The following is a 22,596-nucleotide window of genomic DNA, read 5'->3' on the forward strand; positions in this document are numbered from 1 at the left end:
GCTAAAATCCGTAGAAGTGCTCTTAATGATTTTTACAATTGTTTCCTTAATAATGGAACCTTAATAAGCGGGTCGATGTTAAATTAATAACATGCAGGCATTCTGAAAAGCATATTGAAACATGATTTTAGTCCATTCACTCAAGGCTTAAAGCCATACCCTGGGTTTTTTGATTCCTGGTAGGATATCATCTATCAGAAGGAAATTTTTGAGCTAGAAAATGAAGTTTGAGATGTAAAATTAATAAGGAAAAGTGTAGTTTTTACAACATGCGCGCAGAGGCAACGTAGGCCCAGAGTACAATCCTTTGGCCATTCATGGACTTCACTTCATTCAACGAATGATCACGGAGTATAGGAAATATGCCAGATACTTTGCTACCTAACGGAGGGTCAGAGAAGAATAAAATACCATTCTCACCCCTTCCAGTGAGCCTGAGGGTAAGAGGGTTCACCTAAGGGTTCACTACCTGATTGGCGAAAAAGAAACACCTCTGCTAACACAACACACTATTGATACTTGTCTAAAGTGCGGTGCAGAGAATAGGACAATTGAAGTGGATTTGAAGAGTCAGCAGAAATTTGCTCCACCGAGAGGAAGAGCATCCCAACCAGAAAGAAGAGCAGCCAAGTGTGGGATATCTGGGAAGCCTGCGCACTGCTGTGGGGCAGGGCCGTAGGAGCTTGAGAGGAAGCAGTGGGAAGTGAAATGACTAATTACAGAAGCATCTAAATTCTTTCCCCCACTTCCGGCCAGTGTTGCCCCCTTTCTTACCACCCTTCTCCCCCAACGTCCAGTCAACCCAAATACAGTCCTCTTCCACAGGAAACCCCAATACGAGTTGTGTTGTGACGTCTGAAAACGCTACTGCAGATTTGGAGGCCACAGGGAAGGATCTCCCAGCATAGGATTCAACGATGCACCCGTCTCTCACCCCCGGGCCCTCCTCACTATCCATCCCGCAGCAGTCCACACCGTCACCAGCACACCTAGTCCAGTTGTGTAGAATTTCTCCTCTCTTCTCTGAAGTTCTGGTGCTTTCCAACAATCATAGCTTAATGACAGACAACCCTCAAATATGAGGAATTTTCTTATTATACGCTTATTATACACTTCAATAATTGAAGCTCTTTCCTTGGATTATATTTCTCTCTTTTTTTTTAAAAAAAAAAGATGTATTTATTTGAGATTGGAGAGGGGCATGCAGGTGAGCTGGGGCAGAGGGAGAGAGAGAGAAATTCAAGTGGACTCTGAGCTTGATCCCATGACCTGAGCTGAAACCAAGAGTCAGATGCTTAGCCGACTGTGCCACCCAGGTGCCCCCTTCCTCAGATTATATTTGTAAAATATAGTTCTAATCCTAGCTCTTCAATTTTTACAGTCCTTCAGGGGCTCACTCTAGCCCAAAGAATAAATCCAAGCATCTGGGAGCCACCACAGTCCACCTCAACCTAAGTGTTAAGCGCCCTTTCCTTCCATGCTTTCCCCATCCCCGGTGTACACTCTGTACCCCACCGAGGCCCTCCTCACTTCCTAGACAGGGCATTCATTTCCTCCTGCATGGCTTTGCTCACCTGGCCCTCTCGCTGGCATTCCCACCCCCACTCACCCACTCGCTAAATCCTGATCATCCCTGTAAAAAATGTTTCCCCCTTGCTAAGGTTTATCAGCCTTGGCGCTCTTGGCCTTTTGTCGGATAATTCTTTGTGGGGGCAGGTGGGGAGCTGTCCTGGGCAAGGTGACATGTTTAGCGGCATCCCTGGCTTCTACTCTCTAGATGCCAGTCGCAACCCTCACCCCCCAACCCACCATTTGACAATTAAGAATGTTTCCAGACGTTGTCAAATGTTGCCTGGACTTCAAAACCGCCCCTGGTTGAGAACCACTGCCTTGTAGAGCTTTCTCTGGTGACCACCAACGAGAACTCTATTCCACAGAGCTTTGCCCTCTGTTAAAATCCTTGCAGCTAAAGAAACAACAAGAGCAGCGACTACAATAACAATCAGCACCATCTCTGCTTTGATTCTGTGACTGCTTATATGTCTGTTCCCTTCGGTGGGTCTGTGAGCTCTTTGAAAGCTGAGTGTCTTCCCGGTACCTCTAGGACCCGCACGTGCCCTGGTACAGGGGGTAAGCAGGACAAATTCGCTGCCCTGAGGCGGTGAGACAGCTGCCAGCGTCTGTCCTCTCGCCAGCCATTTGATGACCACATCACCTGCGAGACTGAGAAGCTCATGATTCTAAGGCTGTTTTGCAAGGTTCCGTTCATACCTGGCAAGTGATAAGAAGCAAAAAGAACAATGGATCCTGGAAGGTTTGTTTTGGGTTTTTTTGTTGTTGTTTTTTATTTTTTATTTTTATTTTTTTTTAAAGATTTTATTTATTTATTCATGAGAGACACACACACACAGAGAGGCAGAGATGCAGGCAGAGGGAGGAGCAGACTTCATGCCCGGAGCCCGACGTGGGACCCGATCTGGGTCTCCAGGATCACGCCCTGGGCCAAAGGCAGGCGCTAAACCACTGAGCCACTGGGGCTGCCCCTTGTTGTTGTTTGTTTTTTAAATATTTACATTTTGGGATGGTTTGGAGTTGAGTAAATTTGAATTTTCAGATTTGGTTTCCATTAAAGGAATGTGGTTCATTTCAATGAATATTTTAGTTTGAGTCAGTTTGTACACAACATCGTTTTGTTTCTTAAGTCTGAAATGCAACTATGAAGTGGGGGTCTACACTGTAAACCGTAGCCCTTCATAGATGCTGGCAGACAGCATTGTGGATTGATTCATTTATATAGGTCTCATTTGCCCAGATCACGTGAGGGTACTGGAGGGTAGGAGCCCAGCTGGCGTTCCCCGCGTCTCCACAGCACCTGCTGGGTAAGTACTTGTAGGCAACTGGCTGAGACTTTCCAAAGGAGGAACAACCTACTGACCCGGAATGCTGTAAGAACCGAGTTTTGAAGTAGATTCTAGAAGCTGTGGTAAAGTATGGCAAAGATTCCTGGGGGATTATGTCAGCATGCATGTCCCTCTTCCTCCCCAGGGACAGGGTTGAGATTTTGTAGCTGGGCCCTTTGTCAACCGAAATAAAAGCCTCGATTTCCCAATCCGATTGCCGCAAGCTGGAGCCACGTAAATGAGTTCTGAGCAATGACATACAGCTCAGAATATTATGTGAGACTTCTCTGAAATCTGCTTAGAAGATGCTAACTTGGGGCGCCCGGGTGGCTCAGTCTCTTACGTGTCTGCCTTCGGCTCAGGTCATGATCTCAGGGTCCTGGGATCGAGCCCCACTTCAGCCTCCCTGCTCAGCGGGGAGTCGGGTTCCCCCTCTGCCCCTCCCTCCCTCTTGTGCTTGCTCAGCCTCTCGCTCTCTCACTCTCTCTTTCTCTGAAATTAAAAAAAAAAAAAAAAAAAAAGATACTGACCTGACTAGACAGGCTGATTGTTATGTTTGTGCAAAAAATATATTCCTTTTTTCTGGCCTGCAACTCACATGTGATAACTGGAACTCCTGCAGCCGTCTTAAATCATGAGTAAACTTGCTGATCAAAGCCCCGTCCTAGGACACCGGTTCTACATCCCAGAGGCCAGGATCCCGAATGAAACTGTGGAGCCTTCGCACTTGCCCCAAGTTGCCTATCCCTGGCTTTCCTTTACTTTCCTTAAATGCACTATTACTTTGGACGTCCATGCTTTTATGAAGCTGCACGTGATGTTAACTGGTACATAAATATTCCACTGTAATTCAACGATATTTCTGAATGACTAATATGTGCTAGGTCGGTAGTTCTCAACGAAGAGCACATCCCCAAAACCTTCATAATTCCCAGAAAATGAAAATACTCATTTCACACTCAAGGCTTTCTGAATCAAAATTTACATGGTGGGCCTCTGGTATGAAGAATTAATTAAATATATATATATATATATATATATATATACACACACTATTAAATACATGAACTAATTATATAAATTAGATGTATGAGTATATAGTCCTGTATAATACATAGTTATGTATAATACACAGAGTTAGATTTAATATATATTTTATGTAACGTATATGTAACGTATTTTTATTTCTGTAAGCTTGGTAGTAATTCCTGATTTTAATAATCCGAATTTTCATTATTTCCTGGCCAGTTTAGCTAAAGGTTTGTCCACTTTGTTGGTCTTTTCAAGAAGCCCAGTTTTAGTTTCACTAATTTTCATACTTGTTTTTTATTTCTATTCTTTTTTTCTCTGCTATCCTGGTTTTTGCTCTTCCAATTCTATTTCTCACTCTAAACTTTATTTTGTCCCCTTCTTTCTACTTGCTTTGGGTTTAGTTTACTCCTCTTTTTTGAGTGTCTTAAAGTTTAGGTTATTGATTTGAGGTCTTTCTCCTTTTTAGGCACTTACAGCTATAAATTTCCCTCTAAACACTGCTTTAGCCACATCATGAATGTACTTTTAAAGCCCTGTAGAGCGGAGGATTCTGGTGTAGACTTGGTGGGCAAATGCCGTACTTCTTTGCCATCATAAGATTTTCGGGTTTTACCTGTGTGCACCTGTATACGTGTGTGGTTTTTTCCATTCTCCAATGTAGTTGCTAAACTGTCGAGTAGACAAAGCTTTTCTTCTAAAGCAAAATGCCTCGGGGATCCCTGGGTGGCGCAGCGGTTTGGCGCCTGCCTTTGGCTCAGGGCGCGATCCTGGAGACCCAGGATCGAATCCCACGTCAGGCTCCCGGTGCATGGAGCCTGCTTCTCCCTCTGCCTGTGTCTCTGCCTCTCTCTCTCTCTCTCTCTGTGACTATCCTAAATAAATAAATAAAATATTAAAAAAAAAAAAAAAAAAAAAAACAAAATGCCTCGGCCGGGGTTTGGTTGGATTTGCAGAAAGACTCTTGCTTATAGCTCAAAGATTCCTTTCACAGCCTAATGCAAATAGCAAGGGCATGTTTGTTTTACTTGATTTTCTCTGTAAAGTGGAGATTTCCTAGGCTATACGGGCCCTCCTTAAAGGGCCCTTTCTGTTGGAAGTTTCCTTCTCTGCCTGTATTTCTACTGAGCGTATTTTTGGCAGCCCTGACGCAATGTTTATGTCCTGTAAGTAGAGGTCAGCTGGTAGTGAAAACTTCCTGTGCTACCGCAAGTCCTTTCCCTTGGCCTGGGTGCTTTGTTATTTGCCATGCTTTGTCCACAATTTGGCAGCACCATTACCCACTCTACGTGACAAATGACATCATTGCTATAATGAGAATTCCAAGCAGCACCACTGGATCAAAGCCCATCTGTGTGCCTGCTCCCACACTTGACAAAACAAATTCCAAATTCATTCAGCATGCCGGTGCCATTTAGTCACTGTGACATATCCCAAATTTTGGACTCTGTGCAAAAACCAATCTGTGCCCACAAAATTAATCATGGAACACATTTTATGACGTTTGACAACAACTTAAAAGGTTCTCATCTCTGGCAGGTGGCTCTGCCAATCTGCAAGTATGTGCATGACAAATTCTGAACAATATATTATGTGGCTGAAAATATATCATGCAGGATGCACACCCTGGAGAGAACCAGAATGAGTCCAAACAATCCTGAGGTCTGTCTCAGGGATATATAAGCCAGACTGCTGTCTTGTGAAGGAAGGATGATGGCCCCAGGTACACACAGAAAGCCAAAGAAAAGGCAACAGCTCGTATGCCAGTAAATGCTGAGAACATTGGCACAATCGCCTGTGTTGGCAGGACCAAGAGTTTGAGATGGCTAATTTAAGCGACAAGATCCTGGCAAACAGATTTATTTAGGGCAAGGGTGCGTCAGAAAGATGCCAGAAAAATACATCAATCTGTGCCTTTACATGTACCGTAGAGTGATGATGAGACAGTTGACATTAAAAAAGTAAACCCTTACACTTTAATATAATCTGCAGCTCATCCTCACAACAAGCAGGGTTTTACTTTAGATCCCGGGCACTCCAAGATGGGGTTCTGTGTTCTCATCTGAGCTCCTCGATCAAGAACATTTTTCTTCAACAGGTGTTCTTGAAGAGATTTCCCCATATGGCTGTGTTGAATCGATCACACTCGTGTGTTTATATATTGTTTAGTTTATTTAAACATGTAGGCTATTTCGCATTTGACAATATCATTGGCTTCAAGTAAAGGAAGCCACTTGTCTAAAATCTTACTTTACTGAGGAGTATATTACAGGAATTCAGTTTTTTTAAAAAAAAAAAATAAAGAAAATGGGGACTTTAGTTGTCCCGATTGAACTCTTCACTTAAGAGCAGGATCTCACCCTGTCCTAAGACGCAAGTGTTTTGCGTATCTAGCCTGTACGGTGGTGCAGGGTGCAACCCGCAATAAAGCAGTAAAATGTGGGGGGGAAAAAAACATAGTAAAACATTCCACTTGGTGTGTCTGGCTTCCTCATATTACTTTGCATGTTCCATTTCCCATCTCTAGACATCCTCCTACCACCCATTTTCCCCACACGCTCCCTCCTTCTCTGACTTGATGCTTAGTACCTGGTGTCTGCAATGTCTTGGGTTAGGAAAGCTTCCATAACCTGGCGGCCTACTTAGGACTTTTATTCCTCATATGATGATAAAACGTGCATAATTTAGCTTTTGCTTGGATTTGTTTCCGCTCCGAGTTGCTGTTCTGATTTGACTCTACCATTCCATCTCTGAGGCAGGAAATGGTATGAGGAAGCAACAGGTAAAGAGGAGTCCTTCTGCAGGAAGAGCAATTCTTGGCTAGGAAGTGAGTCCTAATAACCTGGTGAGCCGGTAACCTGATAGAGGCATAAAACTCAAAAGCAGCTCTGCCTCATCTGTGCTCACAATTGCCTCCTTTGAGACGCAGGGCAGTAATCACTCCTCTTCCTCCGGAAAGTGAAGGAAGGAGCTGGACTTTGGCGTCTCTCACCTCCCAGGATCAGGGATTTGTGAGTTAGGAGTGTCATTTTAGGGACTCTCTCCTTATACAAAAACCGATTCTTTAATTTTGTGCATTGGATACAAATGGATTGTTAATGGACTCATATTTTTCCTGTTCAGTAGCTCCCAAAAGTTTTTTTCTTCCTTTCCTATGCTTAAATAATTAATGATCTGTAACTGTTCTGATTCCCAATTCTTAGATCGTGACTTTTCAGTCTTTTCGTTTTCTCTGAAAATTTTTAGGATTTTCTATTTATCCCTGGAATTCTGAAATTTTATGATGATTATTATGTTCGGAAATTACCAAGGATGGGGAGCCTGGGTGGCTCCATCAGTTAAGCATGGACTCTTAGTTTTAGGTCAGGTCATGAGCTCTGGGTCCTGAGATCAAGCCCTTGAGTAGTCATTGTCATTGGGCTGCCCACTCAGCAGGGAGTTCACTTCCCCCATCTGCCCCCCCCCCCCATGCACTCTCTCTCTAATACATTTTTTTTTTTTTTTAAGGGAAATTACCAAGGACAAGGAAAGGATCACTCAAAAGGAGCAAACAGTCCACAGTCCCAACTACTGAGAATTGTTCCTGTTCCTACCGGTCAAGCTACAGCCACCTAATTCATGAGACATGGTATAAAGGACTTAGAAGGGCACTGACGCAGTAGTGGGGCGTGATCAGCCGTACAGAAAAGGCTCAGCTGGTTCCACCTAACAAAGCTTAAAAATTAATCCTCAAAGGACAGAATTGTTTTCAAGTTTCCTATCTGTACTTCAAAACAAACCTCAAAAATACTCATAGAGATACAAAAATATCCGGCACCCGAAAAGTAAATTTCACAATGCCTGGCCTATATCTCACTCACATATATGTATATATCTCACTGGTCAGGCCAGAAACAGGAAATTACGGGTCGAAACGAAGAGAAAAATCAATCTATAGAAACAGTGCCGGAAATTGCACAGATGAGAGAATTAGAATAAAACCATTAAGATCGTCATTATAATCACATTCTGTAGGTTCAAGACGCTGTGGGAAAGATCGAACATGGTAAGAAAGGACATGCAAAATGTCAAAACGCACACACACACACACGTAAATCTAATCATTACGGATAAAAACTATAACTCTGAAATGAAAACTGAACCATTGGGATCAAGAGAATATTAGATGCTGAAAAGAGAAAACTTTGAAAAAACAAAATGAATACAGTGCCAGCGAGCTGTGAGACAGGGTTGGACAGTGGGGTGTACCTGAGAGTCAGGTCACTGAGGGGAGGGCTGGAGGCTGGAGGAAAAGGAAGTATCTGAAGAAAGAAGGGCCATGTCTGCATTTGTCTCGTGCTGAGCGGCCTTCCCAGGAGCAAGGCGCCTGGTGCACACTAGACATAAGGTGTTTGTGGCCGAACAAGGAGTAAAAGACGAGCACGTGCGTGGTGCTGCAGGGCTGGGGGCCAGCAGGGATGGAGGGGAACACGCTGGGGAACTGCCAGCTGGGCCCAGTGGTGCCTCCTGAGCAGCCAGGGAGGGGGAGGCAGGTGCAGCTGGAGGGGTGCAGGGCTGGGGACCAGCAGGGATGGAGGGGAACACGCTGGGGAACCCCCAGCTGGGCCCAGTGGTACTTCCAGAGCAGCCGGGAGGTGGGTTCACTGGGAAGGGGTGCAGGCCTGGGGGACCAGCAGGGCCCGAGGGGAACACGGGGAGAACCCCCAGCTGGGCCCAGTGGTGCCTCCCGAGCAGCCGGGGAGGGGGAGGCAGGTGCAGCTGGAGGGGTGCAGGGCTGGGGACCAGCAGGGATGGAGGAGAACACGCTGGGGAACCCCCAGCTGGGCCCAGTGGTGCCTCCCGAGCAGCCCGGGAGGGGGAGGCAGGTGCAGCGGGAGGGGTGCAGGGCTGGGGACCAGCAGGGCCCGAGGGGAACACGCTGGGGAACCCCCAGCTGGACCCAGTGGTGCCTCCCGAGCAGCCGGGGAGGGGGAGGCAGGTGCAGCTGGAGGGGTGCAGGGCTGGGGACCAGCAGGGATGGAGGAGAACACGCTGGGGAACCCCCAGCTGGGCCCAGTGGTGCCTCCCGAGCAGCCGGGGAGCGGGAGGCGCGGTGGGTGCAGCGGGAGGGCTGCAGGGCCGGGCGGCAGTGGGCGGCGCCCCGCAGCTGGAGGTCGCTCTGGGGGCGGAGGCGGCCGGGCTCCCAGGGCTCGGAGCCTGCGGGTCTCCGGGGGCGGGAAGCGGCGCGGGAGGGGCCGCTGCAGGTTCCCGACGCGGAGCTCCGGGGAGGAGCTGGGGAGGACGTAGGGGCCGGCGCGGGACTCGAACCCGGGGCCCCGGGGTCACGACCAGGAACCACGCAGGTGCCCCGGGCCAGGTCCTTAAGACCGCGTGTGTGCAATCGGCGCCCCGGAGCGGAGGGGACCCAGGGCGGCCCCCAGCGAGCCCCCCGCCCCCGCCCCCGCCGGAGCACCGCGCCGACTCTCGCGATGCGGCCAGGCCCCGCCCCCGGCGGCCGCTAAGCCCCGCCCCCGCCGCGCCCCGTGTCGTCATTTCCTGTGGGTCGCGGGCAAAGGGAGAAGATGGCGGCGCTGGGGGAGCCCGTGCGGCTGGAGCGGGGTGAGTGCGGCCGAGGCCCCGCGCCCCGGATCCCGGCTGCCCGTCGCCGAAGGTCGCCGCGCCCGGCCGCTGGGGGAGGGGGCGCCTGCGGTCCCCCGGGCGGGGCCCCGCGCGCTCCTCGGCGCCCGCCCCGCCGGCAGCGGCCGTGCCCGGGGCGCAGCCCACCCGCCCTCGCCGCCCACGCGCTCCCACGCGCTCCCGGGGCGGCGTCCGGAGCCGGGTCCCCCCGAGGCGAGCGCCGCGCCGGCCCCGCGGGCGGTTACGTAACGCGGCGGACGCGGCAGGTGCGGTCGCGGCCTCGACTCGGGAGCCGGGCGCTGCTGCTCCGCGGTGCGCCTCGCCGCCGGCCTCGCTGCGGGGTGCAGGGGGCTCGGCGGTGGAGCATCTGCCCGCGGCCCAGGGCGTGACCCCGGGTCCCGGGTTCGAGTCCTGCGTGGGGCCTGCTGCTGCCTCTGCCTCCCTCTCTGTGTGTTCTCATGAGTAAATAAATAAAATCTTTAAAAAATACGTATCCATGAGAATACACAGAGAGGGAGGCAGAGACGCAGGCGGAGGGAGCAGCAGGCCCGACGCGGGACTCGACCCCTTGACCCGGGGTCACGCCCTGGGCCGCGGGCAGATGCTCCACCGCCCCCCCCCGCCCCGGGCGCCCGAGTCACAGCATCCTTTCTGACCCAGGAGGAAGGTCCTCTGGGGAGACTTTCTCGGTCAGCCCCGAGACCGTGACCACCTCCTCCTCCTCCTCCTCCTCCTCCTCCTGAGCGCAGCGGCGCTGTGCTCTGCAGATGGGAGCAGGTGTGTTCTCCGTTAGCAGGAGTAGGTGTTCTCCTTTTTGAGAGCCGGTGGTGGTGGTGGGATTCCGACACGCCGGCTGGCGGTCTTTTGTATTTGCAAGCGCAGCACGGACTGTGAGACGGCACCTCTGGCACTTACCCTATAGGGGGGTGGTCGCGGCTTTGGTTTTTTTTGTTTTGTTTTGTTTTGCTTTTTTGTTTTTTTGCTTTTTCAGAGTCCTTGTCGGGTCTGTGACAGAAGGCTCAGCAGCTTAGTAGGATGAATTCCTAGTGGCTGCCATGTAGCCGGACAAGAAAGAGGACACCCACTGTCGCTTCCCTAGAGTTCTGGTTAACAAACACTGCCAGCAGCGCTCAGTGTAAAATTAGTGCCTCACGATCAGGGTCCTGAGCGTCTTCTAAAATAGTCAAAACCTGATTCAGTTGGAGGACATGTGAACACGTAACGAGGTACATACACTTGAGGTTCAGCAAAGAGTTGTTTCGTCTCCATCTCTTGTTGATTGGAAATATTTATATAGCCTACATGTTGTGACTTTGTAGATTAAAGTAATCCATGAGCCAACAGTCGGGTTCACCAGTCATTTGAATTGTGGGAAATCAGAATGGGGAAAGTCTGATTCCGTTGCATGTGATCAACATCAGTTGAAGCTTTTATTAGCTGAAATCGGGAAAGCTACTGCTTGTTTCACTACATTTATTCCTACTTTTGCAGCTGCATACACAAAGAAGGCCGTATTAATTCTATAAAGAAAAAGTTCCAGGCTTGCGGTATTAGTATAAAGTTTAGAGCTTTTTCCTTTTAAAAGGAGGCAAAGGGGATCCCTGGGTGGCGCAGCGGTTTGGCACCTGCCTTTGGCCCAGGGCGCGATCCTGGAGACCCGGGATCGAATCCCACATCGGGCTCCCGGTGCATGGAGCCTGCTTCTCCCTCTGCCTGTGTCTCTGCTTCTCTCTCTCTCTGTGACTATCATAAATAAATAAAAATTAAAAAAAAAATAAATTTTAAAAAAAATAAATAAAAGGAGGCAAAGAATAATAGGTACTCTAGCCTCCTGGGGTACAAAAACACAGTTTAAAAAAAAAAATAGAGGCAGTTATAACAGTGTTTTAACATGACTGACTCTTTTTTTTTGTTGTTTTAATAAAAGATGTTATTTACGTACTTGAGAGAGGGGGATGGAGCCAGGAGGGGGGCAGAGAGAAAGGGAGCAGCAGACTTCCCAGTGCCCGAGGCTCATCCCAGGACCCTGAGATCATGACCTGAGCCAAAGGCAGACGCTCAACCAACTGAGCCACCCAGGTGCCCCAACATGACTCTGAATCTTAAAAAATGTATTGATTTATAAAACGCACTTCCCCTGGGAATTTCCGAACGTGTTTTACCATTGTTTTAACTGTGTTCCTGCCACTAACTGCATCTGTTGTTGAATGGTTCATATCCACATGTAAATTGTGGTTTTCTTTCAGAAATGAACAAGGATTTCCCTAGCACACAGTGTTTGTGATACTCAGTGCTTTGATTACTGATAATGATAGATAAATTTTTAGTGACTAATGAGCTCCAGATAGAACCATCAGCATTTTGAAGCAATCCAATGTTCGTGTGTCTGTCACATTTGAACCCCTGTCCTTTTCTGTAACATTTAGTATTTTATATTCAGTTTTCCTTCATCTCAAAGATAATTTTTTCCAGATCTTACATGTATGCAACATAAGGCTCCTAATTACATAAAATTTAGCATTCTCAGATTTTGCACTCCCTCCCTCGTATGTGTATTCACATACCCCCTCAAACATGCAAGCTCATACTCTTAGGCTTTTTTTCCCTCTGTATTCTACATTTTCCTGGTTAATCCCTGAGTACTGAATCCTGTTACAAGGCATTTAACGAATCTTCAGAGAAAATGATCAGTGTGTGTCTGTTTGACTTTAGATATTTGTAGAGCAATAGAGTTGTTGGAAAAACTGCAAAGAAGTGGAGAGGTGCCACCACAGAAACTGCAGGCCTTACAAAGAGTCCTTCAAAGTGAATTCTGCAATGCTGTGAGAGAGGTGAGTAAATAGGGTTAAATTTACTAAACACTTGAGTTAATTGGATGTAAGATCATACTCTGAAATTTGGTCAGAAGTTTTTAGGAAACAAACTTTAGAAAATTTTAGAACCTCCCCCTCTCATTTTTTGGAAAAAAATTTTTTTGAAGTATAATAAATCTACAATGCTGTATGAATTTCAGGCATACAGTATATTCCACGATTCTGTTCGTCATTCAGTGCTCACCACAATAAGTCTAGTCATCCTCTGTCCCCAAACGTGTTATGACAATATGAAAACTGTATACCCTATGCTATACGTTTCATGCCTGTGACTTTTTTTTTTTTGACTTATTTATTTTTTAACTGGAATTTTGTACCTCTTCATTTTTTGGGATTTTTTTTAGAGAGATATTTTACCAAGATGGCATAACTTTGCCTAAAACTTGAACACTGATTAACTTGACTTAGACCTCAAATGTGGTATATTCTGAAATTTTAAAGCATGATGATATCTCTGGGTTTTACAGGTATATGAACACGTCTATGAGACTGTGGACATCAGTAGCAGTCCCGAAGTGAGAGCTAATGCAACTGCAAAGGTAGTTTTTTGTTTTTTGTTTTTTTTCCAGCTAGTAAAAATGAGAAAATGTATCATAAATGAGAGGTTTAAAATATGTAATTCTTAGATATTTGATAGGCTTCTTTTGAAAGCTGATAACATGGATTATCCTTCACATCACACTAGACTATCTCAAGTACAGAGAAGACATTTTTATTGGCTTTACAACAAATATTTTATCATACAGTTTCGATAATGCATTAAACATACACTTGCACACAAATAATACACATGTTAATACACAACTTCTATATATAGTATACATACTGTATCATTAATTATGTAACTTTTCATCAAAATTCTGAAATATATTATTATCCTCATTTTCTTGATGAGGAAGCATTACATTAGGTTATTTTTCTCCACACAGACAGCATATGGTAGACAGCGTACACTCCCGGGCTGCTCTTTGTTTTTCTCCTTTACCTCAACTCTGCAAATACGGGGTAATGTCATAGGTTAGGTTACCTCTTCAGAGCTGCCTGCATATGACAGGTTTCAATGTGCTTTTCTGTGCCAGTGTTCTAGAACCTCCTATATTTCTAGCATCAATGTGTCTCATGTCTTGTTAGAATAACTTAGTTTCAGCAGTAGGTGACTTACACTAGAACTAGTCATTAGCAGGTAATTTTGCCTTGATAGTTACTGGTCCATAAAAGGAAGTATTGGATTCTCTGTTGAATATAAACACTTAAACATGTGGATATAGTTTGGAAGAGTATAAAAAGACCTAGAAACTTGGCTTGAAATTCCTTAGTTTTATGACCTTCACAGCTTACTGAATTTCTTGTTCTATAATCTAAAACAAGGCTTCTTTCAGAGCTTGGTACCTAGTAGTATTCAACACATCTTGATTTCCTTCTTGTCCTACTCCCCATTTTTGCTCATGCACCCTGATCTGTCGTGAAAAATGGTACCAGATTACTTAATTACCTTTAAAAGCAGAATGAAGCCAAATAACCTAACTTTGTGTTAGGATTAGTGTACATTAGCCTAAATTTCAAGTTTTAAAGACGAGTTAAAGTAGGGTTTTAGTCATAACTGGGTAGTTCACTAAAGCAACAGAAAAATTCACATTGGTCACGTGTACCTGTCTTTTTCTCGATACTGAATTATTTATTTATTTAGCATATAGTACAGATGATACAGCCGCCCAAATGACTGCCTAAGAACACCTATCTCCTTATAGGTTACTGTGTAGGTAGGTTGTGTCTTGTACAGAAGCTCCTTCCTAAAGGAGCCAGGCGCAGGGCTGCTGGCTGCAGGAGGAGTTTTCTCATCTCATCTGCCAAGCGAGCCTGCTTGCCAATTGCTGCACAGCAGTTCTGGACACTGGGTGGGCTGAGTGACCTAACCAATCTTAACACCTCCTACATAGACACCCAGGGTATGCTTTCCAGTCATCGTTTCTAAAATCCCCTGCGCTCGGCTTTACCTTCTCCTCCAGACTGCCAGTCAATTTGTGAGCATGCAGACATCAAAAGTGAGGTAGTTTTTAAAAAGAGACAAAAGAACTGAAACAAAGATCACATTTTAAAAATATGTAAAATTTTCTTTGAGGCTACTGTGGCTGCGTTTGCTGCCAGCGAAGGACATTCTCATCCTCGAGTTGTTGAGCTACCAAAAACAGAAGAAGGCCTTGGATTCAATATTATGGGAGGCAAAGAACAAAACTCTCCAATCTATATATCTCGAATAATTCCGGGTGGAATTGCTGATAGACATGGGGGCCTCAAGCGAGGAGATCAACTCCTTTCTGTTAACGGAGTGGTATGGATGACTTTTATTCCTATTTGTAGTAACTCAGTGTAACCACTTGGGGGTGTATTTGAGTTATGGAAACAGAAGATAATGGGGGTGGGGGGATCAAAGAACCCTAGTTTAGAAATCCCTTGGGGAAATCCTGGGCAGTAGTATTTAGTACGGTGATAACTTTTTAAAGCATTTTAAGTGTGTTTTGCTGCTTTTCCAATGTAAATTAGCGATTCTTAGTGTGATTTTTATGAAGTAATTAAGCTCTTTAGTAGTTAATACATTAAATTAGAAGTCTGCCCTGATTTTAGTCTTACAGAATAGCAGTTGGCTAATTTACTTCTGACTTCGTGAAATAATCGGGCAAATAGATTGGTATTCAGAGTAATTATTTGAAACTTAAAAACCAGTTTCTGGGCTATAAACAGAATATGATTTACTTTTATGTTTATTTTTTAAGATTTTATTCATTTATTCATGAGAGACACAGAGAGGCAGAGACACAGGAAGAGGGAGGAGTAGGCTCCACGCAGGGAGCCTGATGCGGGACTAGATCCCAGGACCCCAGGGTCACGCCCTGGGCCAAAGGCAGACGGGCAGACACTCAACCGCTGAGCCACCCAGGCGTCCCAAACAGAAGATAATTAGCAGAGGATTTCACATCCATTAAAATGATAAAGCCAGATTATGTCATAGGTTTGTAGTGTTTGAGATGATACAGCATTAAAACATTTTTACTTACATGTATTTTAAACATTTCTGTGTTTTGAGTTACTTAACAAAACCTGGGATATTAATTGTGTGTGTGTTCATGTCTATTTTTTTTCCTAGAGCGTTGAAGGAGAACATCATGAAAAAGCTGTAGAACTGCTGAAAGCAGCTCAGGGAAAGGTTAAATTAGTAGTACGATATACACCCAAGGTCCTAGAAGAAATGGAGTCACGCTTTGAAAAAATGAGATCAGCAAAACGCAGGCAACAGACCTAATGCAATTCAAAACTGTATATTCCATTTTGCTTTTAGCTAGAAAAGTTTTACTTGTGACCTACTGATGGCCGCAATGCCAATGATTGTAAAAAAGAAACAGAAACTTCCCGTGAAATCCTCCTTGCCATTTTATAAACACCTCTTTTAACATTGTTTATGGTTCCAGAGATGCATACACTTTTTTCTGACAAAAAGTGAAAGGTGATGAGGGCAATTCTGTCCTGCTGTTTTTACAGGCCTTTTTCAAATGCAGATTTTGTCATAAAGTTGTTATAGATTTTTAAAAATGCTTTTTTAATATTAAAAAGTACTTTTACATTCTTAATCTTTTTTTAGGAAAAAAAGTTTTCTTCATTTGGCTGCTTATTTAAAAGTAACAGTTCTCCAGCTCTTTTTTTGCTTACTCTATTTTTTTTAACGTGTAAAATTTCTTTACGGTTTTCCAAGAAATGAAACATAACAGTCTCAGCTACAGCAGCAGTTCACTACACTATCAGTGTTAACACCACTGCTGCATTTTGTACTTCGAACACTCATAATATATATAATCAGTGGTAAATCATAACACAGAAGAGTGGAAATTTTTTACTTTTATTTAAACATAACGTATAATGAATATTCATTTATACTGATTTATAAAAGTTTTTAAACACTGAAACAATCATTGCTAAAATATATATTCTTTCATAATATTTGAGCAGTGAGGCAAGAGGATGTAATTTGGTTGTTGGCATTACTGATTATATCTCTATGTTCAACAATAGATCATAAATTATAGATGCAAAAACAGGTTCAGGATTCATCTTTTGCAGATTTTTTTTAATGCTATTCATTTTTATTTAAATATATTTCTTATATTTTGGTTTTTGCATTCCTAGAGATGAGCCAGTTAGTTTGTGCCGGGAAATAGCAGAAGCAAAGACGAAATACTACCTTTAACCTCACTAGCCTCAAGAGTTACACACTCTTAACTAGCTCACTTAGAGAATTGACTTTAAATAGGAAGAAGATAGAAGGATATGCTTAAGATAATATAGAAATTATGAGGTGATATATTCCTAAGAGTCTGCACACTCTTAAGTCCAAATGAGTAGGAACTCATTCATACCGAGATGGTTGAATGTAGAGATGTGATCTTTGATTCAAAGGATGGGAATTCTGAGAGATACTTTGATTTGTCCACTGGATGTCACTCTTTTACTGAAAGGCAGCTACTAGCGTAGGACCGTGACTGAGGTCTTTTTTAAAGGTGGAAATTACGAGTTAGAGGTCACTTTCGGTCCCAACTTATAGGAACATTTGTATGGTTTATAAGAATTTTAAGTGACAGATGCTAAAAAGAAGATAATGGGTTGAAATGCATAAGGAATTTATCCTAATTACCCTGTAAAAAGTGGGCATTCTGTAACATTCCTTCAGGAAGAATAGCAATGTATACCTTTTTCTGCATGTGTGTGAGCACTGTGAGTCTTACAAGATTATTCCAGTTTTCAATGATTTTCAGAATAAAAGTCAATCAGCATTGTTATTTATCATTTAGGTATTGAACACTGGATTGCATGGTTGAATGTGTCTTTAGTCCACTACAAAACGTGCTTGTATTGATAGGATCATGTTGTTAAATTGTGTATTTTCAAAATTAATTGATGTTTTAAAACGTTGAGACCAAAGTAGTGTAGAAGAATTATGGACTTATTTTAATTTAATTGTAAAGTTATTAGAGGTATTTGTTGTAGAGCTTTACATTATTAAAGAGAGAGATCGGTGCATATAAAAACAGTAATATTAGTATGCTCGTATTCTTGCATTACAGGGTAAGTAAATCCTGAAAAATCTTATTTTAGTATAGCTACAGCTGTAGTAGCTTTTAAGGGCGTGTCAACATTTCATTATAAATTATAGCTTCCTGGTTCAGTATCTCCGCTGTTTCAGAACTTTCAGCCAAGTTCAATCTTTTTTGGTGTTGAAACTTAGTAAGTTGAGTAAGCTAATTTTTTTTTCTTCTGCAGTAATCCACAATCTGTTCGTTGTGTGGGTTGGCACTTATTTATAATTCTTAAAATAAGGATAGCTTAAAGGAGCCAAATACAGTAGTTTTGCTTGCTACTGTTGAGCATGAGTAGCAGTAGTTTGTTTTTGTTAATGCAGTTTTCACAGTGTATCCCAGAATTTTAAATCTTGACCATAGAAAAATACATTCAGTGGCAAAGATGTACAGTAGTGGTCTTACTTAGCGAGAGAGAGTGAAGGGGATTGTCATCTTAATAAATAAATAGTCTGATTCATGAACGTAACTAGGCACATTATAAGTATAAAATAAGCTTTTGATTTGTAAATTATAAACTACCCAGTTTCCATCTGTTTTCTTGGTATTTCAAAATGGGTGGATTCAGTGGTTTCTCAATCTTCACTGCGCATTAGAAAACCCCGCAGAGCTTTAAAAAAACTCTATTACAGGAGTCCCATTCCATAGCAGGTACGTTCAGAATCTCCCAGGGTGGGACCAGATACTTACTTTTTTAAGCTTTCCAGGTGGTTCTAAAGGACATGTAGGGTAGAGAACCACTTGCTTTCCCCTTTATAAAATGCTCTAATTACACTGGACTCTATCTGGAAGTATCAGAACAGAATAGTTCAATTTATAGCTACTGTTTAGTAGCTGCAGATACAATAATTGATTATCTTCCTTAGTACTTTCTTGAGGAATAAAAGATACTTGGCATTCCTTATTTGGGAAGTAATTATAGTTTATCTTTTTTTCTTTAATTGGCCAGTAGTTTAATGTCTGTCATCTTTCTGCCCCCTTGGCCTTTAAAATTTAACAAAAATAAATTTATTAATTGAGAAAGCCTATTTAAAAACTGCAGATGAGAAATGCTGTCATTGATAATTATGTACTGTCTTCATAGGGCCACTTTATCCATTAGTATACTAGATTATAATGGCCTAGTTCTTTGGGATTTGGTAATCAGATGTGTTTTTAAAAAATCATTGTCTTCCTCTACTAAATTTTTTAGTTCTTTTGCTCAGTACTTAATACTTAAGTAGTTTGGCTCAAGTACTTTGTTTACAATTTACATGGATATTATAGCATTTAATGGCTGTGGCTTATCTGAAAAGAATGTCAGCATGACTTGGTGTAGACTTAAAAAGAATACATGTTGTGAATATTTTATAATGTGGAATGATCACTGAAATATCAAGGACTCTGGTAATTGTATTTCTTGAATAAATGTATGTTTATGAATTTTCTAACTTTTGTTGTCTCCTAACAATCTGGTTTTACACTTTCTGTTGTCCAGAATTTCACTAATAGCGTTTCTCCAACGTTTGTTGCAGTTCTTTGATGATGAAATAGTGGAGAAAACCAAATTGCTTGCTCATTAACTTTCCAAGAACTTCCAAACTAACTTGTATCTGGACATAGTTTTTAAAAATATCAGCAACAGTATGCTTCTACTTTAATTCTTTGGTTTGAGGCAAAGAAATATACTCCAACTAGATTTAACACTTTTTCGATAGATGACTTCATTTACCAATTTAATTCTGATTCTGAGGTTTATTTAAAATGTATTATGTTCTTGTTTGTTGGATTTGGGGAAGAAATGGTATAACTACACAATAAATGTGTTTCTGAAAGCTCTGTATAAAATGACTTCTAAATAAGGTAAAAAGCATAATGTATGATGGTTGCCAGAGTGAAACTTTGAACTCCCGTATTTTGTCTTTCATAAAATATAACTACAGAAAAAAATTCTCGTGTGTTACTTTGAGAGAGGCAGCATGGCATGATCGGCCACACAGCGCTGGGGGCTGGCTGCCCTAGTGGGAATCCTAGACCCACCGTCGCCCTGTAATCTGACGGGAGTTGCTTCTCTGTGCCTCGGTTCCCTCGTCTGTCGCGGGCAGCAGTGCCTGTAGCGGTGAGGTCACGATCTGTGAAGCCCTTAGAACGGCGATCGCTGCGTGTGTTGGCTATTGTTTGCGTGTAAAAGCTTCAGGGAAGTTATTAGCCAAGGGAAGACTGTGGCCACGTAATTAAAACGAGCAAGTTCTTTCTTTTGATGCCTAGGAGTCCGTCCTATCCTTTAAATAATGCTTAAAAACAAGGAATAGGAATAAAAGTTTTGTAAGGAATAAGATTCCTAAGGAATTGTCACATTTCTGTCCACTCGTATCAAAGAAACTAACGGAATTCTAAGTGCAGTTTTAGGGGCGGAGGACTGGGGCCACACTCTGAATGAAAATCATACCAAGTGCAAGTAGGGGATTTGTTCCATCGGAAAGGAATTGGTAAGGACGATAGGACCTGGCTCGAGAGACCGCGGGGCTGCTGGAAAGGGAGCCCGACGAGCAAATAAATGCATCCTGCAAAAGGCATCATGAATTCTCAAAATGCACGGAGAGGTCCCGAGCCGCAGGGGGGTAGTGAGGGGCGCTTGCGGGTCGCTTCCACTTCCTTAGGAGTATTAGCCCCGTACCCGTTCTGGTTCTGCAGTTCAGGGTCTTTGTGATTTTAATGAAGTAGCGACCAGTTTTTGTTTGTTTGTTTGTTTTGGTGCACTTCTTTATTGCGTGGCAGATAGGCTCCACCTGAGGGAATTTTTAAGATTGTAAGGTAAGCCAAAGGTACATTCCTACAGATTCGTTTAGTGAATATTCTTTGATTTTAGATTTTCTTTAAAAAGAGCAGCATGCTTCTATACGGACTGTGAGAGCTCGCCTGGTTCTCGTCAACTGCAGAAGCGCATTTCCCCCCGAGCGCCCTGGGTTCCCTGCCGTCCAGGGGCGTTTGCTCAGCCCGAGCCAGCGGTGCTGCTCCGTCCCGACGGCTGACCCTTGTGCTCGGGAGACGCTCTGCACACCTTGCGATGCCCCTGCTCCCCCGCAGCCGCCCCTCCTCCCGCCCCCCGCTCCCCCTGCAGCCGCCTCCCCCCCCCCCCCCCGGCCGAGGCCGCGCTCTCCGCCCCCCCCACCCCGCCCGGGAGAGCGCGCCGCCGCCGGGCCAGGGAACCTCGAGCCTCAGAGAGTGCTTGGGCGCCCAATAACGTTTGAACCGTCGTTCAAATCATTTTTAAAATGTGCAGACGTTGGGAGAATGGGAGTTGTGTCATAAATGTTTTCGTTTTTAAAAAGATTTTTGAGAGAGACATAATGAGAGCGCCAGTGCCCCGCTTGTGCTCTTGCTCAAATAAAATGTATGTTCATGAGACACCCAGAGAGGGAGGCAGAGACCCAGGCAGAGGGAGAAGCAGGCGCCCTGCGGGGACCCCGATGCGGGACTCGATCCCGGGACCCCGGGGCCGCGGACTGGGGCTCAGCCGCGGAGCGCCCCGGGCGCCCCAGATAAAATATTCTTTAAAAATAAATGTTATAGAGGCCGGAGGGCGGCACTGGCACAACCCCCCACCCCCCACCCCCCACCCCCGCGCGGAGCCGCAGGGGTACCTGCCCCGTCGTTTTCCTCGCAGCCTTTCACGTTTGGCCACAAGAGGGCGCCCGCGGGCTGTCTTTCCCGCTTCGCAGCCCCGGCGCTCCACGCCCCGCCCGGCCGAGGCCCCGTGGGACCAGGCGGGCGGGCGGGCGGGCGGCTGCCCCCCTGCACGCGGTCCCGGGCGCGCCCCCTGCCGGCGGCCCCCGCGGCCTGCAGCCCGGCGGGCCCACCCCGCCCCGCCCCGCCCCGGCCCGCCCCGGCCGGTCTGCCGCCGCTGGCCCAGCCCGACGCTGCCACCGGGGCCGGGGCCGGAGCCGCACCGAAAGGCCCTCCGAGCCTGCGCTGCGTCCCGGAGGGTGGCAGCGGGAGGGCCGCGGGGGAGGAGGGCCGCGGGGGGAGGAGGGCCGCAGGGGAAGAGGGGGGAGAAGGGCCGCGGCGGGGGGAGGGCTGGGGGGGAGGGCCGCGGGTTGGAGGAGGGCCGCGGCGGGGAGGAGGGCGGGGAGGAGGGCCGCGGGGGGAGGGCCGCAGGGGGAGGAAGGCCATTGGAGGAGGAGAGCTGAGCGAGGAGGAGGGCCGCGGGGGAGGAGGGCCGCGGGGGGAGGGCCGCAGAGGGGAGGAGGGTTGAGGGAGGAGGAGGGCCGCGGGGGGGGGGGGAAGGAGGGGGGGGGAAGGAGGGCCGCGGGAGTGGGGAGGAGGGCCGCAGGGGGAGGGCCGCAGGGGAAGGAAGGCCATTGGAGGAGGAGGGCCGCGGGGGGGAGGGCCGCAGGGGGAGAGGGGGGAGGAGGGCCGCGTGGGGAGAAGGGCCGCGTGGGGAGGGCCGCAGAGGGGAGGAGGGTTGAGGGAGGAGGAGGACCGCGGGGGGGGGGAGGAGGGCCGCGGGGTGAGGAGGGCCGCGGGGAGGAGGAGGGTTGAGGCAGGAGGAGGGCCGTGGGAGGAGGGCCGCGGGAGAAGGAAGGCCATTGGAGGAGGAGGGCCGCGGGGGGAGGGCCGCAGGGGGAGGAGGGGGGAGGAGGGCCGCGTGGGGAGAAGGGCCGCGTGGGGAGGGCCGCAGAGGGGAGGAGGGTTGAGGGAGGAGGAGGACCGCGGGGGGGGGGAGGAGGGCCGCGGGGTGAGGAGGGCCGCGGGGGGGAGGAGGGTTGAGGCAGGAGGAGGGCCGTGGGAGGAGGGCCGCGGGAGAAGGAAGGCCATTGGAGGAGGAGGGCCGCGGGGGGAGGGCCGCAGGGGGAGGAGGGGGGAGGAGGGCCGCGTGGGGAGAAGGGCCGCGTGGGGAGGGCCGCAGAGGGGAGGAGGGTTGAGGGAGGAGGAGGGCCGCGGGGGGGGGGGGGAGGAGGGCCGCGGGGTGAGGAGGGCCGCGGGGGAAGGAAGGCCATTGTAGGAAGAGGGCCGCGGGTTGGAGGAGGGCCCCGAGGGGAGGCCGCGGGGGGAGGGAGGAGGGCCCCTGGGAGG

The 22,596-nt window shown here is 46.5% G+C and overlaps 1 protein-coding gene and 1 long non-coding RNA gene across 3 annotated transcripts; both read left to right on the forward strand.

Moving 5' to 3' along the window:
- Positions 1–1,330: 1,330 nt before the first annotated feature.
- On the forward strand, positions 1,331–7,911 carry LOC144295225 (uncharacterized). 2 transcript variants are annotated; one of them, XR_013362565.1, is made up of 3 exons: positions 1,331–2,314; positions 2,798–2,879; positions 7,437–7,911. It is a non-coding gene; the product is annotated as an uncharacterized LOC144295225 (long non-coding RNA). The 2 variants fall into 2 exon arrangements; XR_013362564.1 differs by having other exon boundaries at positions 1,335–2,314; positions 2,813–2,879.
- Positions 7,912–9,423: 1,512 nt separating this feature from the next.
- Positions 9,424–19,355, forward strand: LIN7C (lin-7 cell polarity scaffold C). The gene is made up of 5 exons (XM_077866157.1): positions 9,424–9,527; positions 12,258–12,376; positions 12,886–12,957; positions 14,538–14,747; positions 15,561–19,355. Exons 1-5 carry the CDS (start codon positions 9,491–9,493, stop codon positions 15,714–15,716), a joined length of 594 nt encoding a protein of 197 aa, XP_077722283.1. The 5' UTR covers positions 9,424–9,490; the 3' UTR covers positions 15,717–19,355.
- The last annotated feature ends 3,241 nt before the right edge of the window (positions 19,356–22,596 follow it).

Source organism: Canis aureus, chromosome 23, assembly GCF_053574225.1.
Source record: "Canis aureus isolate CA01 chromosome 23, VMU_Caureus_v.1.0, whole genome shotgun sequence".
NCBI classification, from domain to species: Eukaryota; Metazoa; Chordata; class Mammalia; order Carnivora; family Canidae; genus Canis; species Canis aureus.

What these genes read in the sequence shown, in the direction of transcription:
- LIN7C (XM_077866157.1), top strand. Translation starts at nt 9,491, where the DNA reads ATGGCGGCGCTGGGGGAGCCCGTGCGGCTGGAGCGGG. An exon ending in TCTGCAATGCTGTGAGAGAG is followed by an intron (nt 12,377 to 12,885) that starts GTGAGTAAATAG and finishes TGGGTTTTACAG; the next exon opens with GTATATGAACACGTCTATGA. An exon ending in GAGCTAATGCAACTGCAAAG is followed by an intron (nt 12,958 to 14,537) that starts GTAGTTTTTTGT and finishes ATTTTCTTTGAG; the next exon opens with GCTACTGTGGCTGCGTTTGC.